The sequence below is a fragment of the Delphinus delphis genome, chromosome 16 (assembly GCF_949987515.2).
Source record: "Delphinus delphis chromosome 16, mDelDel1.2, whole genome shotgun sequence".
Classification (NCBI taxonomy): Eukaryota; Metazoa; Chordata; class Mammalia; order Artiodactyla; family Delphinidae; genus Delphinus; species Delphinus delphis.
In genome coordinates this window covers 53886664-53909469 of record NC_082698.1, presented here as the reverse complement: position 1 = coordinate 53909469, position 22806 = coordinate 53886664, and the positions used below count along the sequence as shown (strand labels likewise).

Sequence of the window (22806 nt, the reverse complement as noted above, 5' to 3'; positions counted from 1 at the left end):
GTCTCCTGCAGCCCCAGGCCTGTGCACACTGTGTTCCGGGGAGCCCTTGTCCCGGCCCAGGCCAGCTCTCTGGAAGCCCGGGGAGGAAGTGGCCCACCTCTCTCACCTCTCCCACCTCCAGTTGACAGGAACCAGATGTCTTGCCTGGCTTCAAAGTAGACGTGGCCCAGGCCCCCTCCTGGTGTATACAGCTTCTATTTATAGGAGTCACGGGCTCTGGGCGGCCGGGCACACTGGAATTTAGCAAAGGTGGGGCCTGCGGTGAGGCTGGCAGGGAATGGCCGTGGGCCCCTCTCCTGGGGCCAGGCCAAGGCTGGAAAGAGGCAGCTTCCCCAGGAGGCTGATGACATACCTGGGCATGGGGCTTGGGCACACCTGGCCCCAGCTAAGGTGTCCAAGAACCCCAGCAGTGAACTACAGACCCTGGGGAGACTTGTTGGAGAGACAACACAGCCTTGTTCTTGGGGGTCCCCAGGCTCACAGGGGAGGAGAGCCACCGAGAGGAAGTTGCCTCAGGCTCCCTTACAAAGATGGGGCAGAAGGAGCCCAGGGTAGGGACAGTGCTTTCTGTGTCCCCTCAGTGTGGGAAGGCAGGGAGGTGAGCTGAGAGCTGGCCCCAGGGGATCAGACACCCCTCGTCCAACCAGGACAGATCCCACCCCCACACATGTACGCCTCTGGGGGGTCCGGCACTCCTCCCTAGAGGACACAGCCGTCACTCTTCTTGGCTCCCTGAACACCCTGCTATGTGACCCTGGGCCAGCCCTTTCCCTCTCTGGGCCTCTGTTCTCTCCCATGTAGGTTTAGACCACAGCCTGGGATCTGGAAGGAAAGACAGAGACACCACATCCAGGGCAGCCAGGCCCAACACACAGTCAGTTTGCAGTGACTGGGCATTGAACTCAGAGGGTCCTAATGACCATTTCTGCTCTACCACTGCCCAGGGCTACTGTGAAAGATCCCACACAAAACTGCATCAAGTCTCAGGGCAACTCTCCAGCTCTCAGATCGCCCCAGATGGTCCATCCTGAAAGGCAGAGGGTCCCCCATCCCTGGAGGTATGCGAGCCAAGACTGGACAACCTTAAAGGATGTGGGGAAGGTCCCAAAGGAAGTGGGATTAGATGATAATAGTAACATATACCGAGCACTTGAATGTCCCTGGTGCTGGAAACTTTACACGTGTTAAGATAGCTGACGCTCACCACAGCCCTAGGAGCCACTGTCCCCATTCTACAGATTAGATGAGTGTGTCCAACCTTGTATTGAATGGCCTGGGACACTTTTAACAAATACAGTTTTCTGGGTCCCACCTCAGACCTACCAAAGCAGCCACCTAGGAATAAGGACCCCAAATCTACTGCATTGTTTCATTGCAGTAAAATATCCCTTACATAAAACCTACCCTTCTAACAATTTTTAAGTGTGCAGTTCAGTGGTATTAAGGACATTCACACACTTTATCGCACAACCCTCACCAGAACCCATCTCCAGAAATTTTTCTTTATTCCAAACTGAAACTCTGTCCCTGTTAAACACTAACTCCCCGAAGCCCAAGTCTGCATTTTAAAGCTCCCCTGGGGCAGCTCAGGTACAACCTGTCCGGCCCTACCTGGCCTTGGGAGTACCTGGACTTTCCAGCTATCAAGGTCTCTCCTTGGCTTGTCTCTAGACCTCTCCCCACCAGAACTGGTCTGGGGGAGGGCAGTATCGCCCCAGCCTCCCAGAGAAAAGTTCATCCAAACAAGAAACTTGAAGCTCCAAAGGGTGTGACTCACCCTCATGGCCGGGAAATGCAACTTCACAAATAACAACCCTCTTATTTTTTTTCTCTTTTCTTTTCTTTTTTTTTTTTTTTTTTTTTTCTGGATAAGATTGAAGCAAGTCCACAGGAATCAGGGCTGTTTTGGCAGCAACTTGTCAAGAGGAAGGGGAAGTTTGGTGGGAGCCAGAAGAGAACTAATTACACCCTGAAAAAACCTCTCCCCCATCTTGTGGCCACACACCCCTGCCCACGGTGGCCCCGTGGGTATCCCTGGGCAGCCAGAGGCCTCCGAGCAGGCTGTCCTCTCCCCGGCAGCTTGACATCCCCCCCATAGCCTCAGATGGCACAGCTTTGCCCCTCAGGAGGGTCACACAGGCAGCTGCAGGTCAGAGAAGCGAGGCCAGAGCTCCCCTCATCGCCGACCAGTGTGCTCCGGCCTGGCCCTCACGGGCGCTCCAGCTCCCTTCCCCCCGCCACCATTCAAGACGGCACCACGAAAGGACGAAAGGAGGAACAGTCAACTGACCCAACCTCACTCTCAAGTTACAATGGAGAAACTGAGGCCCAGCGAGGCCCGGGGGCACAGACCAGAGCACACAGCCAGGCCTAAGGGCCAGGAGCCCTGCTTGCCAGCCGGCTGGGCAGGCAGGTGGGGCAGCAAGCTATTTCCTCTCCAAAGCTCCAAGGAGCTCGGGCCATGGAGGTGAAAGGCAAGTTGGTCTCTCGGACATTTCCACGGCCTGTGGGGACCGGCCAGAGCAGAGGCCAGGACACACAGAGCTCCCTCCCTCTGTCTGTGGAGCCAGGGCCCTGGCCTTTTGGGTTTCCCACGTGTAAAATGTAACACGGACCAGGGGAGGAGTGCACACTTGATGACCTCTGCCAGCCTGCTTCTTCAAGGTCCAGACTCCAGGTACTGAAAGATGCCCCCAGAGCCTGGTCCACAGAAGGCACTTCATCCACGACGTCGCCACCTCTCCCAAGTCCTGCCGTCTGTGGCTGGAGGGCAAGGCTGGGCAGGGCTCCCCTTCGTCAGTCAGCCCCTAACTCTGCAACAACGAAGCTGCTCCCCTTACTGTCCCACCCGCAACTGCTCTTTTCCCTCCAGGCCTGCACTTGCTGTCCACCCCTGGGATGCCCACTCTGGGTCCAAACCCCTGCAGGACCGGGCTCTTGGCCATGGCTCTAACTCTAGTGGTGTGGCCTTGAACCCACCCCTTCTTCTTTCTCAGGCCTGGGCGCCAAGGGACGGTGTGAAAAGCACAGGTTCAGGTGCTACTGAGGCCCCAGTGGCCACAGAGTCCCCAGCCCCCTCCAGGGGCCTCCTGACCTCCCGGCCATAGCCCTGTGCTGTAGGCTGGGGTGGGGACCACCCTGTGACTCCCCTGCCCTTGCCTGAAGGGGCTCTGATGTCTCTCTCTAACCTCTTTACACGGTGATACCTCCTCATCTCTCCACAAGGCTAGACATCCCCCAAGGCAAAGATTCTGCAACCCTCCGTTGCCCCAGAGACCAGACTGTTTCTGGTGTCCCCTACGCCCATGACTGTCCTGTGTGCAATGATGACAGGCGGGAAGGGAGCTCCACTTGACAGATGAGTTCCCACGGACTAAGGCTGAGGGTGATTTCACCTCAGATGTAGCTGCTCTGGCCAGTGGTTGTGGGCAGCCCCACTAGTGTGTGGCTCTGGGTAATCTGGGCCCAAATCACCAGCCTGGGGGAAGAAACCACCCCTCCTTCCTCCCTGGGTCAGCGACCCCAGCAGCTAGTAGGAAGCGTGGGATCCTTATGCCACATGTGGGGAACAAAGCATCAGATTCCTGTCCATTGCTGGAACTCCTCCAAGGTTCTGGCTTGGCTGTTGGAGAAAGTTAGATGGGAAGATACTACAGTTTATTCTCACCCTACTTGTGTTAGATACTTGACTGGATCCCTTCCCTTTCTTAGTCTCATCCCTGACAAGAACACTCTGGATGGGCATTATTGGTCCTATTTTATAGAACTGGAAACTGAGGCTCAGCGAGGCTGTGTAACTTGCCCAAGGAAACACAGCCAGCATGTGGCTGAGAGGAGAGTCACACCCAGATCTGTTGGCCTGTTGTATTTCAGCCCCCGAATGGCCTCCAAGGCTTGGCTTCCCCTACGGGAAGGGGACCCAGAGTAAAACACCTGGCGTGGACCATCCTCCTTGGCACAGAAGCCCCTCAGCCCTGGCAAGATGAGACACCAGCTTCTCTGGGCTGCTTGAGGGCTTGGGCCCCGGGCTTGGTGGTTCTGTTGAGGGGTTTGGGATACACAAGTGGAGATTTCCAGGGCTGACTCAACCTGACAAGATGTGCTCCCCCTTGGCTGCCCCCCCAGGACAGAAACAGGGCACAGTGGGAGGGGGGAGGCAGGAGTTAGGGCAGGTGGGCAGAAGCTTCCGAGAGCAGACCAGAGGGAGAAGCGATGGGTGCAAGAAGAGAAGAGGGACAGCAGGCAGAGGCGGGAGCAGCCCGGCAGGGAAGGTCATGGCAGGGGCAGTGGGCAGCGTCCGAGGAGGTCTGTCCAAAGCAAATGCTGAGTCCTGCTGCCCCTGGGCCTGAGACGGCCCTGGAGGAGGAATTCTCTGGTCCCAGTCTCAGCTCTGTGGGGGCTCTTTCATCAGCTGAACAACTGCTTTCTTATCCCCAAAAGCCACCCCCATACACACACACAGACACACGCACACGCACACACACATGCACACACATACACACCCACACTCCCCTCTTTGGGACAAGAAACCATTCATCTCACAAATGAGTCTACCCCTTCTCCAAAGAGATCTGCACTTCTTCTACCCGCTGGGGTCTAACTGGGGCTCCGGCCCGCAGGGTCAAACACAAACACATCCTATACACACAAGCAGGGACGGATGTGGGCTGGGCTCAGGGACAGAAGGAGACAGCCATTGTCAAGGCTGGAGCTGGCCGATGGGAGAGTGAAGCCACACCTGGACCGAGGGTTTCCCTAGCCACAGTCAGACCCCAGCTCTGCTCCTGTTTCCAAGGTCCAAAGCTGACCTGTGGGCCAAGAAGGTGGCAGGGTCGACCGTGACAGAGGTGGCAATCCCCCCACTCCGGACCCCCAAGGGCACCATTGCCTCCTAGAGGCCCATTCACCCAGGGCATGCAAAACACAATTCCCTGGACACAGCCAGAGCTTGATGGAAGATTCAGATTTAAATAAGCAGGCTGTGCTCTCCTTGGTAGGGGGAGTTGGGAGAGAGAAATGGGGAGAGAAAGGACCAGGGGATGCAGGAGCACAGTGGCAGCAGGACAGAGCAGAACAGACACAGGGGAGGCTCCCCATCCCCACTCAGTCCCTCCTGCTCCCCCCAGGTCACCACTCACTCGGTAGGCGTTCACATGTCACAACCATGTGCCTGCTGCCCAGCTACGGCATAAGCGCTGGGGACCAGGCTGCCCCTCGCTTCTAGAATATATTCACTACATCAAAGCAGAAAGCATGGATCCAAGACCTCGAGGACTAGAGGTCCCTAAGATTTACCCAGTCTGGGGTGCCACTGAGGCTGGCAGCTTCTACAGTAGGGGGCCTGGATTTGGGATCCACTGTTGACATGATCCCCTTGAAATTACATGCAAATGCGAGTTCTGCGTGTGCACGCACTTGTGTGCTATGTGCATGGCACTGAGGAGAGGAATTCGAGCTGCTTTCAGGTTCTCAAAGAGGTCCATAGCCAAAGAAGGCCAAGAGCTGTTAGCACACCTACGCTTCTGCTGGGATCCTATCTCTAGGGATAGGGTTTCATGATTCCCAGGTCAGCTCTTTAAAATTTATCAAGCAATCCATAAACACTTCTTCTGTGCGATAAAACAAGAGGCTAAAAGACTAGGAAAGCATTCACAATAGTCACAAGTCTGGGGAAGGAAGAGGAGGAGAGAGTCCAAGTCATCCATCCACCCATCCACCTAGTGAATGTTAACTGAGCACCTAGTCTGTCCCAGGCACTGACTAAGCATCAGATGCTGTGATTATGAAGTGGAAAAAGACAGGATTCCTATTCTCAGTGTTGAAATGTAGCTATGGAGACAGACACATATTTCACAGAAATACCGATTGTTAAGACATGCTTTACCAGAAGGATGTACCACTCATCTGTCATGGGACACGGAAGCTGGAGGGAGGTGTGCTCCCCATGACAGCCAGGTAAAGCCTTCGGAGAAGAGACATCCACTGGTGTCATAAAGAAGTAAGTTGGAATCTGTCAGTTATACAGGGACAGTCAATAGCATTAGAAGCAGTAGCAGCAACAGCAAGTGCAAAAGCTTAGAGGAACGGGAGTGCTTGTTGTTTTCAGAAACCTCAAGTGGACCAGTATGGCCAGAGAAGGACAGAAGAAAGATTATACAACACCTGGGACTTCCCTGGTGGTCCGGTGGTTAAGAATCTGCCTTCCAAGGTAGGGGACGCGGGTTCGATCCCTGGTCAGGGAACTAAGATCCCGCATGCCACGGGGCAAATAAGCCCGCACATGCCACAACTACTGAGCCCACGCACCACGACTAGAGAGAAGCCTGTGCGCCACAACTAGAGAGAAGCCCGAGGGCCACAACAAAGAGCCCGCACACTGCAAAAAAAGATCCCGCGTGCTGGGCTTCCCTGGTGGCGCAGTGGTTGGGAATCCACCTGTCGATGCAGGGGACACGGGTTCGTGCCCCGGTCCGGGAAGATCCCGCGTGCCGTGGAGCGGCTGAGCCCGTGAGTCGTGGCCACTGGGCCTGCGCGTCCGGGGCCTGTGCTCCGCAACGGGAGAGGCCGCAGCGGTGAGAGGCCGGCGTACCGCAAAAAAAAAGATCCCGCATGCTGCAACTAAGACCTGACACAGCCAAAAATAAACAAATAAATGAATAAAAAGATTATACATCACCACCATACACACATACACATACACACATGTGCACACACACACTTATATGACAGACCACGCATCCTGAGATGTCCCTAACTCTATCTTCCTCCTCTTGAAGAGCCTTAGTTTCCCCATCTGCACAATGGGTTTGCGGCACACAGTGGATGCTGTGAGACAGGAGTGCTAGGAAGTGCTCAGTGTCCATCTCCTTTGCCTCTCCCAAGCCAGGCCACCATTGGACTCACATCCCACAGAGCCCCATCCTGGAGCAAGGACATGACAGGAAACCCAGAACCCATGACCAATGCCTATCACTCCTCAGAAGGCTTGAGATCGGGGACAAAACATCCAAGACACTGAGGCTTGACAGAACACCCTGCACTGGCGTCCAGTGAATGATCCAGGCGAAAGCCAACTGCACCAGCTGGACGAGCCACAGAGATGACTGTAGTTGGGATGGAGAAGACTGCTGGATCTAGCTCTGCCACTGTCTTGCTGGGTGACTTGCCAGGCCTGTTTTCTCTTCTGTAAAATGGGAGCCACGAAGAAAAAGATGCCAAGAATAAAGCACCACCAAGAGTAGGAGACGCTACTCGAGGGCCGCCTTCTCCACGGGGCCCTTCTCTCGGTGCTGACAGTGTCTGGCTCTCGGCCGCTGCTGATTCCTTATTACTAATGCTGCCTGCTTTCCTCCCTCCCACCTGACTCAGACGGTCCACGAGGTGTGGTCTCCCCTCTGAGTCTAGGCCCTCCCAGTCAACTTAATTTGATGGAGGGAGGGTCAGACCACCTCAGCCAACAGGCCCTCGAACGATGGTCCCCCTTGCCTGACTCAGAGCTCAGCTTTCCAGGGCTGGCCAGAGGGAGCTGGGCATCCTCCCAAGCTCCCAGCTGGGTTGGAATGGCCATTCCTCCCAGGCCCTGGGGCTGCCCCCCACCACCCCACACAGACCACAAAGGCTGCTGGGAACAAATTTCAGTTCCTGAAGCCCACTCAGCCCCAGCGAGGCAGACTCCCACCCTCGATAGATAGGTGGCTTTGTTCTACACTTCCAGGTAGCCTCTCAGCTCAGCCGCACCTGGAGAGAGCACAGTCCCTAATACCTGGGAACCTTTTAAAGCAGGACACTGTGGTCACCCCTCTATGGCTTCTAACACCCCTGTGTGTGCCGGAGCCTGAAGCCCTGTCTGGTAAGCCTCATGAGACCTTTGCTGCTGTTCTCAAATCTCCAATGAGACCAGAGCTGCAAAGAGGAGGGTGTCCTCAGTGCTACAGAAGATAGTACTGGGACCCAGGAGGGCAGCTGGGTTAACAGCTCCAGGAAGAGCCTCCTACGGTTTGAAGAAAGAGGTCTGCTTTGACAGAGCATTCTCTGAGCCTGGAGATGTTCAGAACCCTGGCACGTGTTCTGTGCCAAAAATGTGATCCAGTCAAATAGGTATGCAAAATGTTGGGCTGAAGAAGAAAGGTTAGCAGGTTTTGTACTGCAGGACTTCTCAGAGCCTTTACTGTGTTAGCATGGTGTGTTTCCAAGGGAAGGACAGTATGCTATGTTTCCCAAATGTATCTGACCCCAAAGCCCTTCCCCCAACCTCCACAAAGTATCACTTGACAGTAGGGCCACATCTTCAAGCCACATCTGGCCCTGGAGGAAGAGGGAAGGAAAACAGTTGCCTTAAGCATCTGACCTGGAGTGGGACAGCTACATCTCCTTTGAGGGGGTACAGGGACTACCCGGGAGGGGCTCTCGGCATCCCTCTGAGGTTCCTGAGAGCTAATGCTCAACATGGGGTAACTCTACTTTTCTGGAGGTGGAGTCTCACAGTCCCCACACTGCTGTGAATTTAAATTCCAAACAAAGCCTGGCAGGGAAGACCCCCCCCCCCAAGCCACCCACCCCCCACTCCCTCTAAGATCTGGCTTCCTTAGCCAAGGGCCTCACAAGTTTCCCTCCAAAGACATATAGTTGTTGCCACAGATCAGGGGTTGAAACAGGGGTTCACAGGGCCCGGTTTCTAGACCCAGAGGCCTTTTAAAAAACTGCGCCGAGTACCTGTGTGTGCTTCGGCCTGGCAGCCTTACCACAGACTGAGAAGCCGAGGGGTCCCCACAGGCATCCGAGTCGCCTCCTGGGGTCCGCTCCTGCACTTCGCCCGTGAACTCTGCCATCTCCCCCTCTGCTCCCAGGGCCAGTGCTCCACTCAGAACCCTTGGCTTTTCTTCAGCTTCCAGAGCTGAGGTTCCGGGGCACAATGGGCTTCTGTGCCCCCATGTCCTCACACCTCCCCCCGCCCAAAGCCCAGCTGCATTCATGGTGTTTTGCTATTGTGGTGGGAGCAGCCTGGGGTGGTGCAGGAGGGGGTGGGCCCTTGGCACAGGGACCGGTGCAGACAGGCCGTGGTCAGCGGTCAGCATGCAAGTCACATCCGCAGGCACTGCCACCAGGCCTGCCAGGCTTTGCACAGAATGGCGACGCTCCTGGGCCCCTGGGTCCCTTCGTAGAGTCCCCTCCAGCCCACACACGACTTGCTTCCTGCCCAACAAGCCCCTTGGTGGCATTCAGGTGGGGGGTATTTTTTCTTGTTCTCTCAACCAGTTGCTATTCTGGAGCCATATTAGGTCACCAGCTAAGCCCTGGACACAGGAAAGGCCTGTCCCCAGGAGCACAGCTGGGGCTTCAAGAGGGTTTAGGAGGCAAAGCGGGTGGGGGGGTGAGAGCGAGTGAGTCTGAAGCCAAGAGAGCCTTCCGGAAGTCAACAGGCCCAGCCCTCCAGCCCCTGCAAGGAAGCCCCTCTTACCTCCCTAACCCAGCCTGTCTGTAGGCACATCCTCTCCTGTACAGCTCTCAAATCCCATACACATCACCCTGGGGGAGAGCAGAGACTACATTTTACAGATAGGTAAACTGAGGCCCAGACAGAGACGAGGGTTCCTCCAAAGTCAGATCGTGAGAGACTTTCTTCCACCACCGCTCTAGATAACCTTTACCAGCTCCTTCTACAGTGGCCCCAGCAAAGGAATGTGCCTCTTCATGAGGACATCGAGGTAAACAGCAGTGAAGTGACAAAAGGCAGGTCTCACTGAGACTTGGGTGGGATCCTGGATGCCAGAAATTTCCAAGAGGAGGCACAACAGCCTACCCCCACAGGGGACTCCTGATGGCCCCAAACTCCCAGACCATCTTAGCAGAGACCCACATGGTGGAACAAAGCCACCGTAGGGTGGGAACAGAGGGAAGCCAGTAGAGGCTGATTAGGGGACTCTGACTTGACCCGTGAGTCGTGGTCACCCTCCTGCCTTTGAGCTCCCACAGGACCCCCATGAAACCACCCACCCTTCACATGGGTCTGTCTTCTAATCTGGGGCTCCCGCGAGACTCTGGCAGAATCCCCAGGGGGCCACACAGAGCTCAACAAATGTTTGGTAAGAGAACAAACAACCGACAAGACCCAGGCACCGTCCTGCAAAGCCCCTGGTCACAGAAGCCATTCCCTGAAGAGGCGGCAAAGTCTCTTACAAGAAAGAAGATTCCCAGCCAAGAACAATTCCTCACGTGGAGAGAGTGCTTTACAGTTTACAAAGAGCTCTGGCACACAAATGCTCTCGCCTGGCACCAAAGAGTGCTTTCCAGACTCATCTCCCCCAGCAATGCCTGACTAGCCCAACACAGGTCAACCAGCCCTCCTCTCTGCTGGCCTGCCATTGGCCCATCTCTAGGCCTCAGGCCAGCGATTTACATGTCCATGTCTCCCCTAGTCAATAATGGCAGAGGGGAACACATTATGGGGCCAGAAAGGGCGACCCTCTGTCTTCCCCACCTCCATCTCCAGCACACTGGTGTATACACAGGCCTTCTCCCACAAACTGTCAAGTGTTCTGACTCTCCCGAAACTAATTGGTGTGCCCAGGTCTAGAAGGTGCCCCTCGTGTGTGTCCTCTCCCCTGCCCCTTCCCCCTGCACTTTTGCAGAGAGAGCTGCCAGAAGGAGAGTGAGTGAAGGCCACAGAAGGGTGTCTGCAGTTCCCAAATGAGGCAGGAGTAAGTGGGAGTGGGGCCCAGGAGGAGTCCAGCTGAAGCCAGAGAGGGTGGTATTCGGAAAGGCTCTGAAGACCTCTCAAAGGGGCTGGGAGGTCCTGGCAATCTGTGTATTTATCTAGCTGGGGAAAGATGCACTGCCCCTCCGATTCTGTAACTGAATCCACCCAACAGGCAGACTTTGCAACAGCAGCCGGCCCAGGTTTCTGGAGAAGGCACTGGGCAGCTGGAACCTCTCCCCCTATCTAGCCCCCCTCCCAAGAGCTCAAGAGGATTTCCCTTTCATTTCCTTCCAGGCTGGGAGGGCGGGGGACAGCGCAGTCTGTGGGGTCAGGCCCTCAAAAACCACTTCCTATGTGGCTGGGGGAGGGCGAGCGGCTGGAGGATGTATCTGGGGGTCCCTGTGTGAGAAGAGAAGAAAAATTCTCCGGGCTAGTCACTGCTCTCCAGGGTGCCCTTCGGATCGGGAACCACCGAAGTCGGAGGAGAAAAGATTTTAGGCCCCTCCGGAGGAACTCGGAGCAGAATCCACACTCTCCGTCCCAGCCAGCGGTGGCCGAGAGGGGGATGGGGTTGGGCGTGGGAAGGACACTTGGAAGGGGCTCCCTGCACAGGCCGCGCCCCGGCTGTCTGGAGAGAATCCGGAACCCACCCTCCCAGCCGGGCCCCCCCAGTCCCCTTGGAGCAGGGCGCCCAGGGCTGGGAGAGAGGGCAGGAGGGCCCCGCCCGCGCCTGAGCAGCTCCGGGCCGGGCTCAGCTGGGAGGTGACGCGCTCCCGGCGCCCCGGGGACTTCGGGCGGCGAGTTTGGCAGAGCTGAGCGAAGCCAAGCCAAGCAGGGCCGGGCAATACGGAGCCGGGCCTGGGCCAGGCCAGGAAGAGCCGGGCAGATACGAAAAGGCCCGGCACGGTCGACTGAGGGCGGGGGCGCGCAGGGGCACCCACCTCTCCGCGCTGCAGCTGGAAGAAGCTGTTGAGATAGCTGGAGTGCAGGGGCGAGCCCAGCTGCTCTGGGCGGCCCTTGCCGAAGGCCAGCTCTGGGGGCGCGGCGCCGGCGGGCGGCTCGGGCCGGAAGGCATCGAAGGCGCTCGCCTGGTGCGTGTCCTGCAGCGACAGGTAGACCCAGTTGAGCAGCTGGGCCGGCTGGTACACCGAGGCGGCGCTCGTGTCGATGGCCGACAGCAGGCTCATTTTGCGGCGACGGTGCCGGCCCCCCCCCCGGCCGCCCGCTCGCGCCCCCCCGGAGCGGAGGGGCGGGCACCGGGGAGCCTGCGCCCACTGCCGCCGCCCGAGCCCCGACGGCGATCGCCTGCACCCCGCGCTCAGCCCACAGCCGCCGCCGCCGCCGCCGCCTCCCCCCAACTGCAGCCGCAGAGCGCGCGGGCGGAGGAAGGAGGCAGCGAAAGTTGGGCAGGAAACTTTTGGGCCCGCCCCCTCCGATCCGCCCGCCCCGCCCCACGAACCGCTATCTGCCTCAATTCTGACCCCTTCAGCGGCCGCTCCCGGGGTGGGGTTCTCCGAGGCCCCGCCCCTCCTGGAGCCGTCCTCGCTCTCTATTGGCTATCTCATTGAATATAGAGTGATGGGGGCGGGGTGGGCGGGGAAAGAGAGCTCATCTACATATGTAGCACGGTGCGGGCCCGCCCATTGGGCGGCCCCCTAGCAGGCCCCGCCCCCTCCGTGCGGCCAACCCAGCTCCCCCACCCTACAGGAGCTCAGTGCTGCCCGGGCCTGATCAATCCCGTCTCGCCTTGCTCTCAGCTCTCTTCTGTCTCTCTTTCTTTACAAATCCTTTCCAATTATTTCATTTTCACTGTTTTTTCCCCTATTTTCCTACCTTCCACATACTCTATCCTTTCTCTCAGACTAACATCTCCTGTGTCTGTCAGTTTCGTTGTCTGTCGGTTTCGTCGTCTTTATGGATCTGTCTCCGACTCTGTCTCTGTCTCTGCCTCTCATCTTTTCTACTTTCGTCTAGTCTGATGTGTCTCCCTCTCCTTCCCCTCTCAGGCCCAGAGACACGCCCGCGCGCGCACACACACACACACACACACACACACACATACACACATCTCCCTGCCTCTCCTCGCTATCATCGAAGGACCCTCCCCCTCCCACTTAATTCCTTCCATCTGCAGAATCGCTTTGCAGGTCGGCTCAGCCAAGGGGGGCCTGGGTTCCTGTCCCAGGAAGGACTCCCCGCCCCCTTCCCTCGTTCCCCCTCCCCCTCTCTCTTCTCCTATTTCTGCTCTGGGTCCGCCTCACTTCTCGCCCTTTTCCTCAGCCCGCACCCCCGGCCCCAGGCCGCCCCGGTGTTTCTGCGGGTCGCCAGGACCCTAGATGGGTCTGGGGGATCTGGGGAAGACGACTGCCACTCACCGCCCCAGGACGGCCCAGCTAGTCCAAGTATTCCTGAGGGGAGCCCCCGCCCCAGCCTCCGCCTGCGCCCAACACACCCCGAAGCTCCAGGGGGACTTCACCCTCTCAGACTGGGGTAGTCTTCGGGCACCTGCACTGCGCCAGCGCCAGGAACCTAGCGGCGAGGCGCCCGGAGGGGGCCGGAGTCGCCTCTCCAACCTCAAACCTGGCTCTGGAGCCATTCCCCCTGGCGTTCAGGTGCCAGCTCGGCTACCTTCCAGATGAGTGGCCTTGGCGTGGCGCCTGACCTCTGCGAATAAACCTGTTTTCTCTTCTGTAAGATGCGGAGGGTCACTGTCCTACCTCTGGGCATGTTTGTGAGCTTACCAGTTTGAGTTTAGTAATCAGAAGATATTCCATAAGGGTCAGCTCTCTGCCATTCCCACCATGAGGATTTCTCCCACGACTGGCATCGGCACACATCTGTGGATGCTTGGACCTGAAAGGACTTCAATGATAACCAAGTGCTACCCTTTCCAACCATGTCACCGAGCAAGTACCCCTTGGATTGTCTTCTGTCTCATTTGATCAGGTTTTCAAAGATTTTGTCTATCCAACAATTTGTGATTATTAGGACAAATGATAGCGCACACACCAATCATATCTTAATATTTTTATTCATCCGAGACATATCTCTACAGTACTCTTTATATTTTAAACCTATTTGTTTAAAAAGAAGGTACACACTTGTTAGGAATAACTGTTATAGCCGTTTACTTTTGGAAACATTTGGGGTCATCTCTGGAACTCCGATACTGTCTTTAAGGTTCCAAGGTGGGGGGCTGGATAGGATTTGGAACCACCGATCTAGACTTTGCCTAAATTTCACAGAGAAAACTGCTGTTCAGAGAGGGGACATCTTCCAATTGCACAGGAAGTTGGGGAGCCCAGAGGAGACTCCAAGTCTCCCAGCACCAGCCCAGAATTCTCTGTCTTTGGCCCCCACTCTCCTTCTGGACGAGGGTAGTCCTGTTATGTTGAAGTGCTGGTATTTTTCCCTAGTATGGTTTGCAAATTCAAATTGCTTTAGGGGCCAAGCAGGTACCACTAGGTATAAGGCAATAGACAGGTAGTGGTGGGGCATGTGGAGAACCAAAGTGCTAGCCACAGAAAACCCTTCTGCCATGGTTCTCAGCCTGAGACTATGAGTCTGACACCTGGTCTGGGGTTCCCTGTCCTTAAGAGTGATTGGATGCTGTGAGGTTGCTTGTCCTACCTGGTGACCACTGGTCTTTTCACCCCAAACCGCCTTATCCCTACCCCATAGTTCCTACGCAGGGCCTGGTACATAGATAGCAGATGATCCAAAAATGTTTGCTAGGTCAATGGTTGGACGGAGAGATGGCCAAATTATGCTCCCCGTTGAAGCCTGAATGGCTTCTTTGCTTTTGTACTTTTCCCCCTCCCCTTGCCCACAGCACACCTGCTCGACACATGGGCTCTGTATCCAGTTAGTGATCAATAAATTTGAGCAACTGACAGGCAGTTTGCCTGGATAGCAGCTGATTGGGCCCCTCACCAGCCCCTCAGGTCCCTGAGACAGCACATCCCGTGGGATGGGAGGTGATGGGTGAGGGTGACCAGGTGGGTATCAGAGGCCTGGGTCCCAGGGTAAGAAGACTGGTCCAGGCCCAAACTCTGTGCCTCCCCACTGCCCATCATGTACACATTAAGAAGCCTTGCTTTCAAAATGTCAGAGGTCCTCTCTCAAGCCTTCACGTTACAGAGGAGGACACACCATGGCCCAGAGAAGGAAAGGGAGTGGCCCAGGGTCACCCAGGAAGCCTGATGTCTAAGCCACCTGCTCCTAATCCAATCTACATCTAGCTCTCCCTTCCTTGGCCCTGGTCTGGCAGTCTCCTGTATGGCCGCTCTGGTCTATACACTATCCTCAGAACCACAGGTAGGAGGGAACTCTCAGGTGAGGTTTGGATTCCTGTCCCCTGCCCTTTCTGGGGACTCCATCCACCCTGTGGTCTCCAGAATGGGACAATGGAGAGAAGACAGGATTTGGAGAAAAGCAACCTGGGTGGGTGGCTTTGGGCAAGTCTCGGCCCTCTCTATAAACCTCAATTTTCTCAGTTAGTGACTGATGGGGTCAAATGAGGATGCAAACAGGAAGGTGCTTTGCTAGCTGGGAATAAGCCATCATGCGGGAAGGAAGTGTGGTATTAATAATTTCAGTAAGAGCAATATTCAACTTTCCTGGACTGGTGGTTGGAGGAGGAGGGAATATGTAGGGAAGTGTCTGCAGCTGAAGTTGCCCAGGCAACAGTTCTGATAGGTGTTTGGTGGAGTTTCAGACCAAGAGCTCTGAGCTCAGAGCAGGAGAAACTTTGGAAAGAAGAGCAAGCAGGGGTCTTCATGGGGTGGGGGGAATCAGCGTTCAATTTGGGCTTGAAAGGCCGGCAAAGAGGAGTAGAAGAAGATGGGACTTCACAATCCTGTGCAAATTTTTGCTGCTCATTTCACTAAAAAACATCTCGTGGTGATTTGTAATGCAAAGGAACCCCTAACCCTCTTGAACCTGCCTGCATGCCAGTGCGTCAGGAATTAAAACAGCAGATACGTACTGGGAAGGCTGACGTTTGCCTCTCCTCTGGGCCAGGGCTGAGCCCTGGGCTCCTTTGGGCTGTGTGTTGACACAGAAGGTGTCAGTTTACAGCAGTGATAGCAAAATGGCAAATACTCTCCCTGCACACGCCACTGCCCCATCCCCCAACCCAGGAGAGAAATCACTGAGCGCAGAACTCCTTCCCAGACGGGATGCCAGACTCCACCTCCACACAGCGCTCTGCGTTGCCACTAAGGGTGCCGTTGGCCCAGAAGATGAAAACGATTTGCCATCCCTTATATCCACCCTCCCAAAGAACTCTCTGACCTATATGAGGACTTTGTGCAGAATTGGAAAGAGGCTACCCTCAACCCCAGTGGGCTTGCGGTACCCCTTCTTCCCGTGGATGCAGCCCCCTTGTTGTCAGGGCATAGGACTAAGTAAATGCTAACTAGATTTTGGCACCTACCAACCCCAGATATCGTTGTGCGGTGCTCCAAAGGGAAAACCAGAGAGACAGCCTGACCCCTCCAGGCCCCACTCACAGACTCTTGACCAGAAGAGAACCACACAAGGTGGGGAGAGCCATGAACATTGAACTCAGCCGGCCACTGCATATAGGTTCAGAGCAGCTCACAGTGCCTAGGCCCTTGGAGTCTGCCCCCTTCCTCGCTGTGTGACAGTGGCAAGTTGAATATCCTCTGCTGAAGTTTCCTCGTGTGTAAAATCTTTCCATGGTTGCTTGAATCCCAAGACGCAGGAAAGAATTGGGCACCTGACAGCCCTGGCCCCTAGAAGGCCTCAGAGAGTGCTTGCTCAGTTTCAAGGCTAGGTTCCTTGAAGTGGGCGTGAGGAGTACCGGCTTGGATACCGGACGCCTAGGGTTCTCAGCCTGGGGCAAGCTGGCAGACGCCCCTGCACCGCCGATCCCTGGAAGTCATAGGGGCAGGTCTAGCAGACCCCCTGCTCCCCTAGGAACGGCCTTCAGAAAAGTGGTGGGGCAGAGATGGGGCCTTCCTCACATAGGGACCATGGCAGCAGTGACTTTCCTCCTCTCCTTCCAATTCCGCATCCACTTTTCTTTAAAAAAACAAGCTGTGTACATTTTACCAATAGTCTGTTAGCCACCCCAGCCCCGTGGAGAGACCCCAGGCCTTCAGGGCTAGAAGGAAGATACCTGGTCACTCGGGACCAGTGATTGAAATGTGAGCGTGTCCTTTTGTGGGGCACAGTGGGAGTGGCTCTTTGATTTGTATGTATTTAGGCTTGTGGGGCCTCTGGTTGGAAGATGGGGGTTAAGACACTCACCCAGAGTTAAGCGTGCAGGGCTCTGTACATTGTCTTGGGAAAAGTCTTGTTCACATCAAAGGATGGAAGGGAAACTGGCTAATGGAGACTTTGGGAGGGTTTGAAATGGCCCCTCCAGTGGCCTTTGGCCTTCCTTGTCTCCTTAGAATCTTTCCATGGTTGCCCAGTGGATAAGGTCCAAACACTCACTGGGCACGACATTCAAGGCCCTTTTGACCTCTGACTCCCGATCACCTTTCTACCTTAATTGTAGTTTCAACCTACCCTCCAACCCCTACACCACACGTGTGCCCTGCCCTCTGACCAAATGAAACCACTGACCTTTCCCCACTCTTGCAAGGCCTTCCTCACCTCCGTGCCTTTGCACATGCTGTTCCCTTACCAGGAAGAGCCCCTCTTTCAGCCTTCCCAGCAGACTCCTCTTACCCTTCAAGACTCTGTCGAAAAAATGACTTTCTCCAAGAAGCCTTTTGTAACCACGACCCCCACCTCCACCCTCACACACACCCACTAGATGTTTTCTGTTTTATTCTTGACTATCAGTGTTTGTGCGGTATCATGACATCATAATACCGTGAGAAGGTCAGTTCTTCCTTCTCACCCCCTTCCTCACAGCACCGCCACTGACGAGCTCCTTTGCCTGACCCAGTGCTGGATCAGAGCAGCCCCACTGTTTACTTAAGGAATGAACAAATAAACTCAGAAAGCCTTTGTGGTTTGTAGACTCAGAGACAGGAGACTGTCAAATCTGGCCTGGAACGTCTCAGAGGCTCAGAGGATTGCAGAAACTCGGGGGGCTCTGGCAGGGAAAGTCACTGTTCCCTGCGCATCCATGCCCTCCCTCCTTTTCCCAGCCTCCCTTGCAGTTGGGCTGGGGCCACGGGACTTGTTCTCGGTGACAGGAAGGTGAGAAGAAACAGCATGTCTCTGGTGAGGCAGCAAGTGTCGGTGAGGGTTCTCCATATTTTCTCTCTCCCCTTCTGCTGGTGGGAAGTGAAAGATTCCAGGACAGAAGAGGCCAGATCCCTGTATCCACATCGCAGGACAGCTGACGTGGAGGACCTCTCAGACTGTGTTGGGGGCTAGAAACAAACCTTCTGGTGTTCAGCCTCTGAGAAGGAGGTGCGGGTGGGGGATTATTTGTTACAGCAGCAGAGCCTGCTCTAGCTCAGCTAAGAGAGGCGCTCAAAGATGATCCGGTCCCCAAACCTCATTTTACCGATAGGAAAACTGCCACCTAGAAGAGGAAAATCACCTGGCTTCTGCGTCTGTGACTTTTGAGTTGTCCGCCTGAAAAACTATGTGACGGCAGCAGCCAAGTCTTCTGATTTCCAGCGCCAACCTTCCCCTTCTTCCTCAGCCTACGCACGCAGAGGGTGTTAACCATCATCCCCACTCCGTAATATTATTTTTTATTTAACTCTTTGTTTATTAATATAATAAGTCCCTAGGAACAAGCTGGTCAGAGCAAAACCTGGACCTTGACAATATCTTCTATCTACCTATGAGGTCGACCCTTAGCCAATCCCCCAGGCTCCCCCAATCAGAGATAATCAGCGTGTAGAATAATTCCCTTGATTTCCTATTTATAGAGTTTTGTCTCGTATGTGTATATATATATTTGATTTATTGTTTAACTTTATTTAAAGAATATCATACTGTTTGAAATCTTTGTGACATGCTTATTTCACCTAATATAGTACTGCTAAATGGTAATCACATTGAGGAGTGCCACTGTCACCCATTCATTCAGATTGGCTGTGCTCTGTTCCATTGTGTGACTACAGTACAGTTTACTCAACCATTCTCCTGTTGATGGCTCTTGCAACAGTGCAGGCGGGACTCTTCCCGACCTACCTTTGCAAGAGTATCTCTGGTGTACGTGCATTTGCTGCACTGCAGGATCTGTCAGCGTTCACCTTTACATGATATTGCTAAATGTTTTCCAGCAGAAGAGGTCCTATGGGTCCACACTCTCTGCAACACTTGATTTCAGACTTTTTTATTTTGCCAAACGTGTGCGCCATTAGTTCTCCTGACACTGTGGCAGGCTCCCTGACCTCCCTGACCTCCCTGACCTCCGTTTCCAAATCCGCTGAAGGGAGGTGATATTCTCAGTGCCTACACGGCTCCCAAAGTGAGGCCAACAGGGAGAATGGGTGGTGTTCATGCAGGACACACGAAGTCAAGGAGCAGGAAGTCTGGCCTTGCTCTGCCATGGTCTGCACAGCGACGGACAGGCAGCTACTCCTTCCCAAGTCTCCAGGACCTGGCGGTTCACTCCATTTCAAAAAAAAAAAGAGGCTGAGAGGAGTCAGCGTGTGTAATCAGCACACTGGGATACAGAAAGCAGAAGCAGGCAGACCCTGAGAGTTCAGGGCTGGGAAAGGATTCCAGGCCCACCCAGATCAGCCAACTCATCTGACCCACGCTTGGGGGGTTTTCCTGTTGGCTCATGAAGTGATATTTAGTCAGGGGTATTGTTCTCCCTGGTCTCTGCCATTGATAAGACAGAGAAAAACAGCTCCCACAATAACACTGATGCCGCCAGCCTTTCCTGCCACTTGCCTGCCTGGTTGGAGTCCTTCTCTCCTGCACTCCTTCCTCTCTCTCCTTCCAGAGACTGTGATTCAGGCCAAGATTCCTCGTGGGGCTGAGGAGTCGGGGGTGGGCTCAGTGCCCACCTTGAGTGGCCTCAGCGGGCTCCTAGCTCCTTCTAACCTTGGACCTTCAGACCGTCAGAGCCCAGAAGGCTCCTAGGCGGCGGTGTGCAGAGACCAGCTTACACCGGCTCACCAGAGCCAACTGCTCCACGTTTAGGGATTCTGTCAGTCAGTTGTTAAACACGTCATTACAGGCTTCCCTGGTGGCGCAGTGGTTGAGAGTCCGCCTGCCCATGCAGGGGACACTGGCTCGTGCCCCGGTCTGGGAGGATCCCACATGCCGCGGAGCGGCTGGGCCCGTGGGCCATGGCCACTGAGCCTGCGCATCCGGAGCCTGTGCTCCGCAACGGAAGAGGCCACAGCAGTGAGAGGCCCGCGTACAGCAAAAAACAAACAAAAAAAAACCCCACAGTCATTACTAAAAATTAAATTGTTTAATATTACAATTAAATAACATAATAAAACACAGGTAATAAATACTTACAACTCATCACATCCTAATTATTTGATTACCTTTTGCTGTTATCAAAAACATTGCACAAAATATTGTTTTGTGATACTTTTGTTTCATTCATAAAAAACATACACTGGTATACATACCTGGTGTACCTGGTCATGATATAACCAGAAATACATGATACGTATTTCTTTCTTTTTCTTTTTTCTTTTTTTTTTGTGATAAGAACACTTAGGGACTTCCCTGGTGGTGCAGTGGTTAAGAATCTGCCTGCCAACCCCGGGGACACAGGTTTGAGCCCTGCTCTGGGAAGATCCCATATGCCGCAGAGCAGCTAGGCCCGTGCGCCACAACTACTGAACCTGTGCTCTAGAGCCTGCAAGCCACAACTACTGAAGCCCACGCGCCTAGAGCCCGGGCTCCGCAACAAGAGAAGCCACCACAATGAGAAGCTCGCGCACTGCGACGATGAGTAGCCCCTGCTCGCCGCACTAAAGAAAGCCCGCACGCAGCAACAAACGGCCAACGCAGCCAAAAATAAATAAAATTAAATTTAAAGAAAAGAGCCTTCTACCCTTTGCTAAGGTCTACCCTCTTAGCAAATTTTTGAGTGAACAATGCAATATTGTTAACTATAGCCACTAAGCTGTGCAGTCGATCTCTAGGACATATCTTGTATACCTGAAACTTTGTACCCTTTAACCAATACCTCCTCCCAGCCCCTGGCAACCATCATTCTAGTCTCTGCTTCGATGAATCTATGTTAGCTGCCTCGTATACGTGGTAGCGTGTAGCATCTGTCCTCCCGAGCCTGGCTTATTTCACTTAGCACAATGTCCTCAACATGTATTTCTTTTTTTTTTTTAAAACATCTTTATTGGAGTATAGTTGCTTTTACCATGTTGTGTTAGTTTCTGCTGTATAAAAAAGTGAATCAGCCTCTTGCTTCTCCCTCCCACCCTCCCTACCCCACCCCTCTAGGTGGTCACAAAGCACCGAGCTGATCTCCCTGTGCGATGCAGCTGATGTCCGCTAGCTATCGATTTTACATTTGGTAGTGTATATATGTCCATGCCACTCTCTCACTTCGTCCCAGCTTACCCTCCCTCCTCATGTAACATGTATTTCTTAAGCCACAATTTAAAACATCTATCAGCTGCTATTACACTACTGTTCAAAATTCTCCAATAGCTTCCACCACGCTCGGAAAAAGCCCAGAGCCCTGATCCTGTCCACAAGCGCTGCAGAATCTGCCCTCTCTCTCATTTCCTGCACTCTCTTTCTGGCCACTGGCCTTCTTCTTACTCTTCTATGACCCTCAGCTTGTTTGCCCCTTGGGGTATTTGCACTAGCCATCTCCACTGCCTGGACCATTCAGCCCCAAATATTTACCTGGCTGCACAGATCATTCAGGCTTCAACTCAAACGTTGCCTCCCTACTCATTTATTTGTTCACTTATTTATTGTGGGTCTCCCCTGCCTCCACACACAGCATACTGCCCGGCACACAGTAGGGCATCAGTTCATGTTGGCGAGTGAATGCACTGACCCCAGCATGTGGGAGCAGTACTCCATGTCTCCTAACAATTGGAAACTAGCTTGATGTTCTCCCTGAGCCCGTCAGCAGAAAGTGAGGCCCAAAGAGATAAGAGATGCCATAAGGTCACTGAGGGAGTGAGTGGAGTGAGGTGTGCAGCCCTGGCCACCTGACACCACTGTGCCCTGCTGCCCTGAGCTCCCCAGTCTGTAGCCAAAGGTTTTGTCCTTGAGTCTCCCTCATGCCTGGGCCTGTAGGAATTCCAGCTCTCTTGGACCTTTACCAGAGGGTTTGGCGCCTTTATCCCTTTTAGTTTCATTATTTTATGTTGCTTTCTTGTGTTTTATTTTTGCTGTATTTTATTTCATTTCCTTATTTTATAATAACGGTCCACAGTTTCTGTGTTCTGGTGAAGGCTAATCATTTACTAGTAGATCCTGAGCTTTGGTCATTTTTCTTCTCCCTGCCTCTCCCTTCCTCCCCAGTGATGGCCCTCTCAGGCCGATCCCCTTTCCACTGTGCCCCAGCTGCCCCCTTACTGGGAGGAAAACACCGTGCTCCCCAGGGCCTGCTGGGTGGGTGTTAGGGCTTGCCCCACCCACCCCGTGTGAGCTAGTGCCTTTCCCTAAGGCCCCTTCCTTTGTGGGCCCTGACTCCAGAACCTGAACGAAAACTCCCTGAACCTCAGCTTCCTTGTCAGTGCTTTGGACATAGGGATCTATGCTGTGCCTACTTCCCAGGGCTGAGAGGATCCAATTAAAACAAGTAGTTGTGAGCATCCTTTATGGGCTCTGAGGTTCTATCTGATCTTGAGCATGTGTCTGCAGTCATGAGCAGAAAGGTCTTCTTACTTAGCCCATTGGTCCTTCTGCCCACAGGCTGCCTCGGCCAGTTTCGAGCCCCTTCCCCTCAATGTCCTCCCTCCTCTAGCGGACATGCTTCTCTCAGCCTTGCTCAGCCCTGCCCTCCCAGCCTCCTGAGCCAATAACAAGGCTCTCTGAGGCATATAGCCACTCAGACCCACTCCCCTTACTGCTGGATTGCCAGATTTAGCAAAATAAAACAAACAACAAACAAACAAGTTTGCCAAAATTTGAACTTCAAATAAACAATACTTTTTTTTTTTAGTGTAAGTATGTCCCATGCAATATTTGGGACATACTTATACTAAAAAAAT

General features: G+C 54.2%; 1 protein-coding gene across 1 annotated transcript in view; it reads right to left on the bottom strand.

Moving 5' to 3' along the window:
• Window positions 1–12047, bottom strand: part of ZCCHC24 (zinc finger CCHC-type containing 24) — a 61886-nt gene extending 49839 nt beyond the window's left edge. The window contains exon 1 of the mRNA XM_060034709.1: window positions 11638–12047. Within this exon, the coding sequence (XP_059890692.1) occupies window positions 11638–11883 (246 nt within the window). The 5' untranslated portion in view covers window positions 11884–12047. The remainder of the gene's footprint in view (window positions 1–11637) is intronic.
• Between the last annotated feature and the right edge of the window lie 10759 nt (window positions 12048–22806).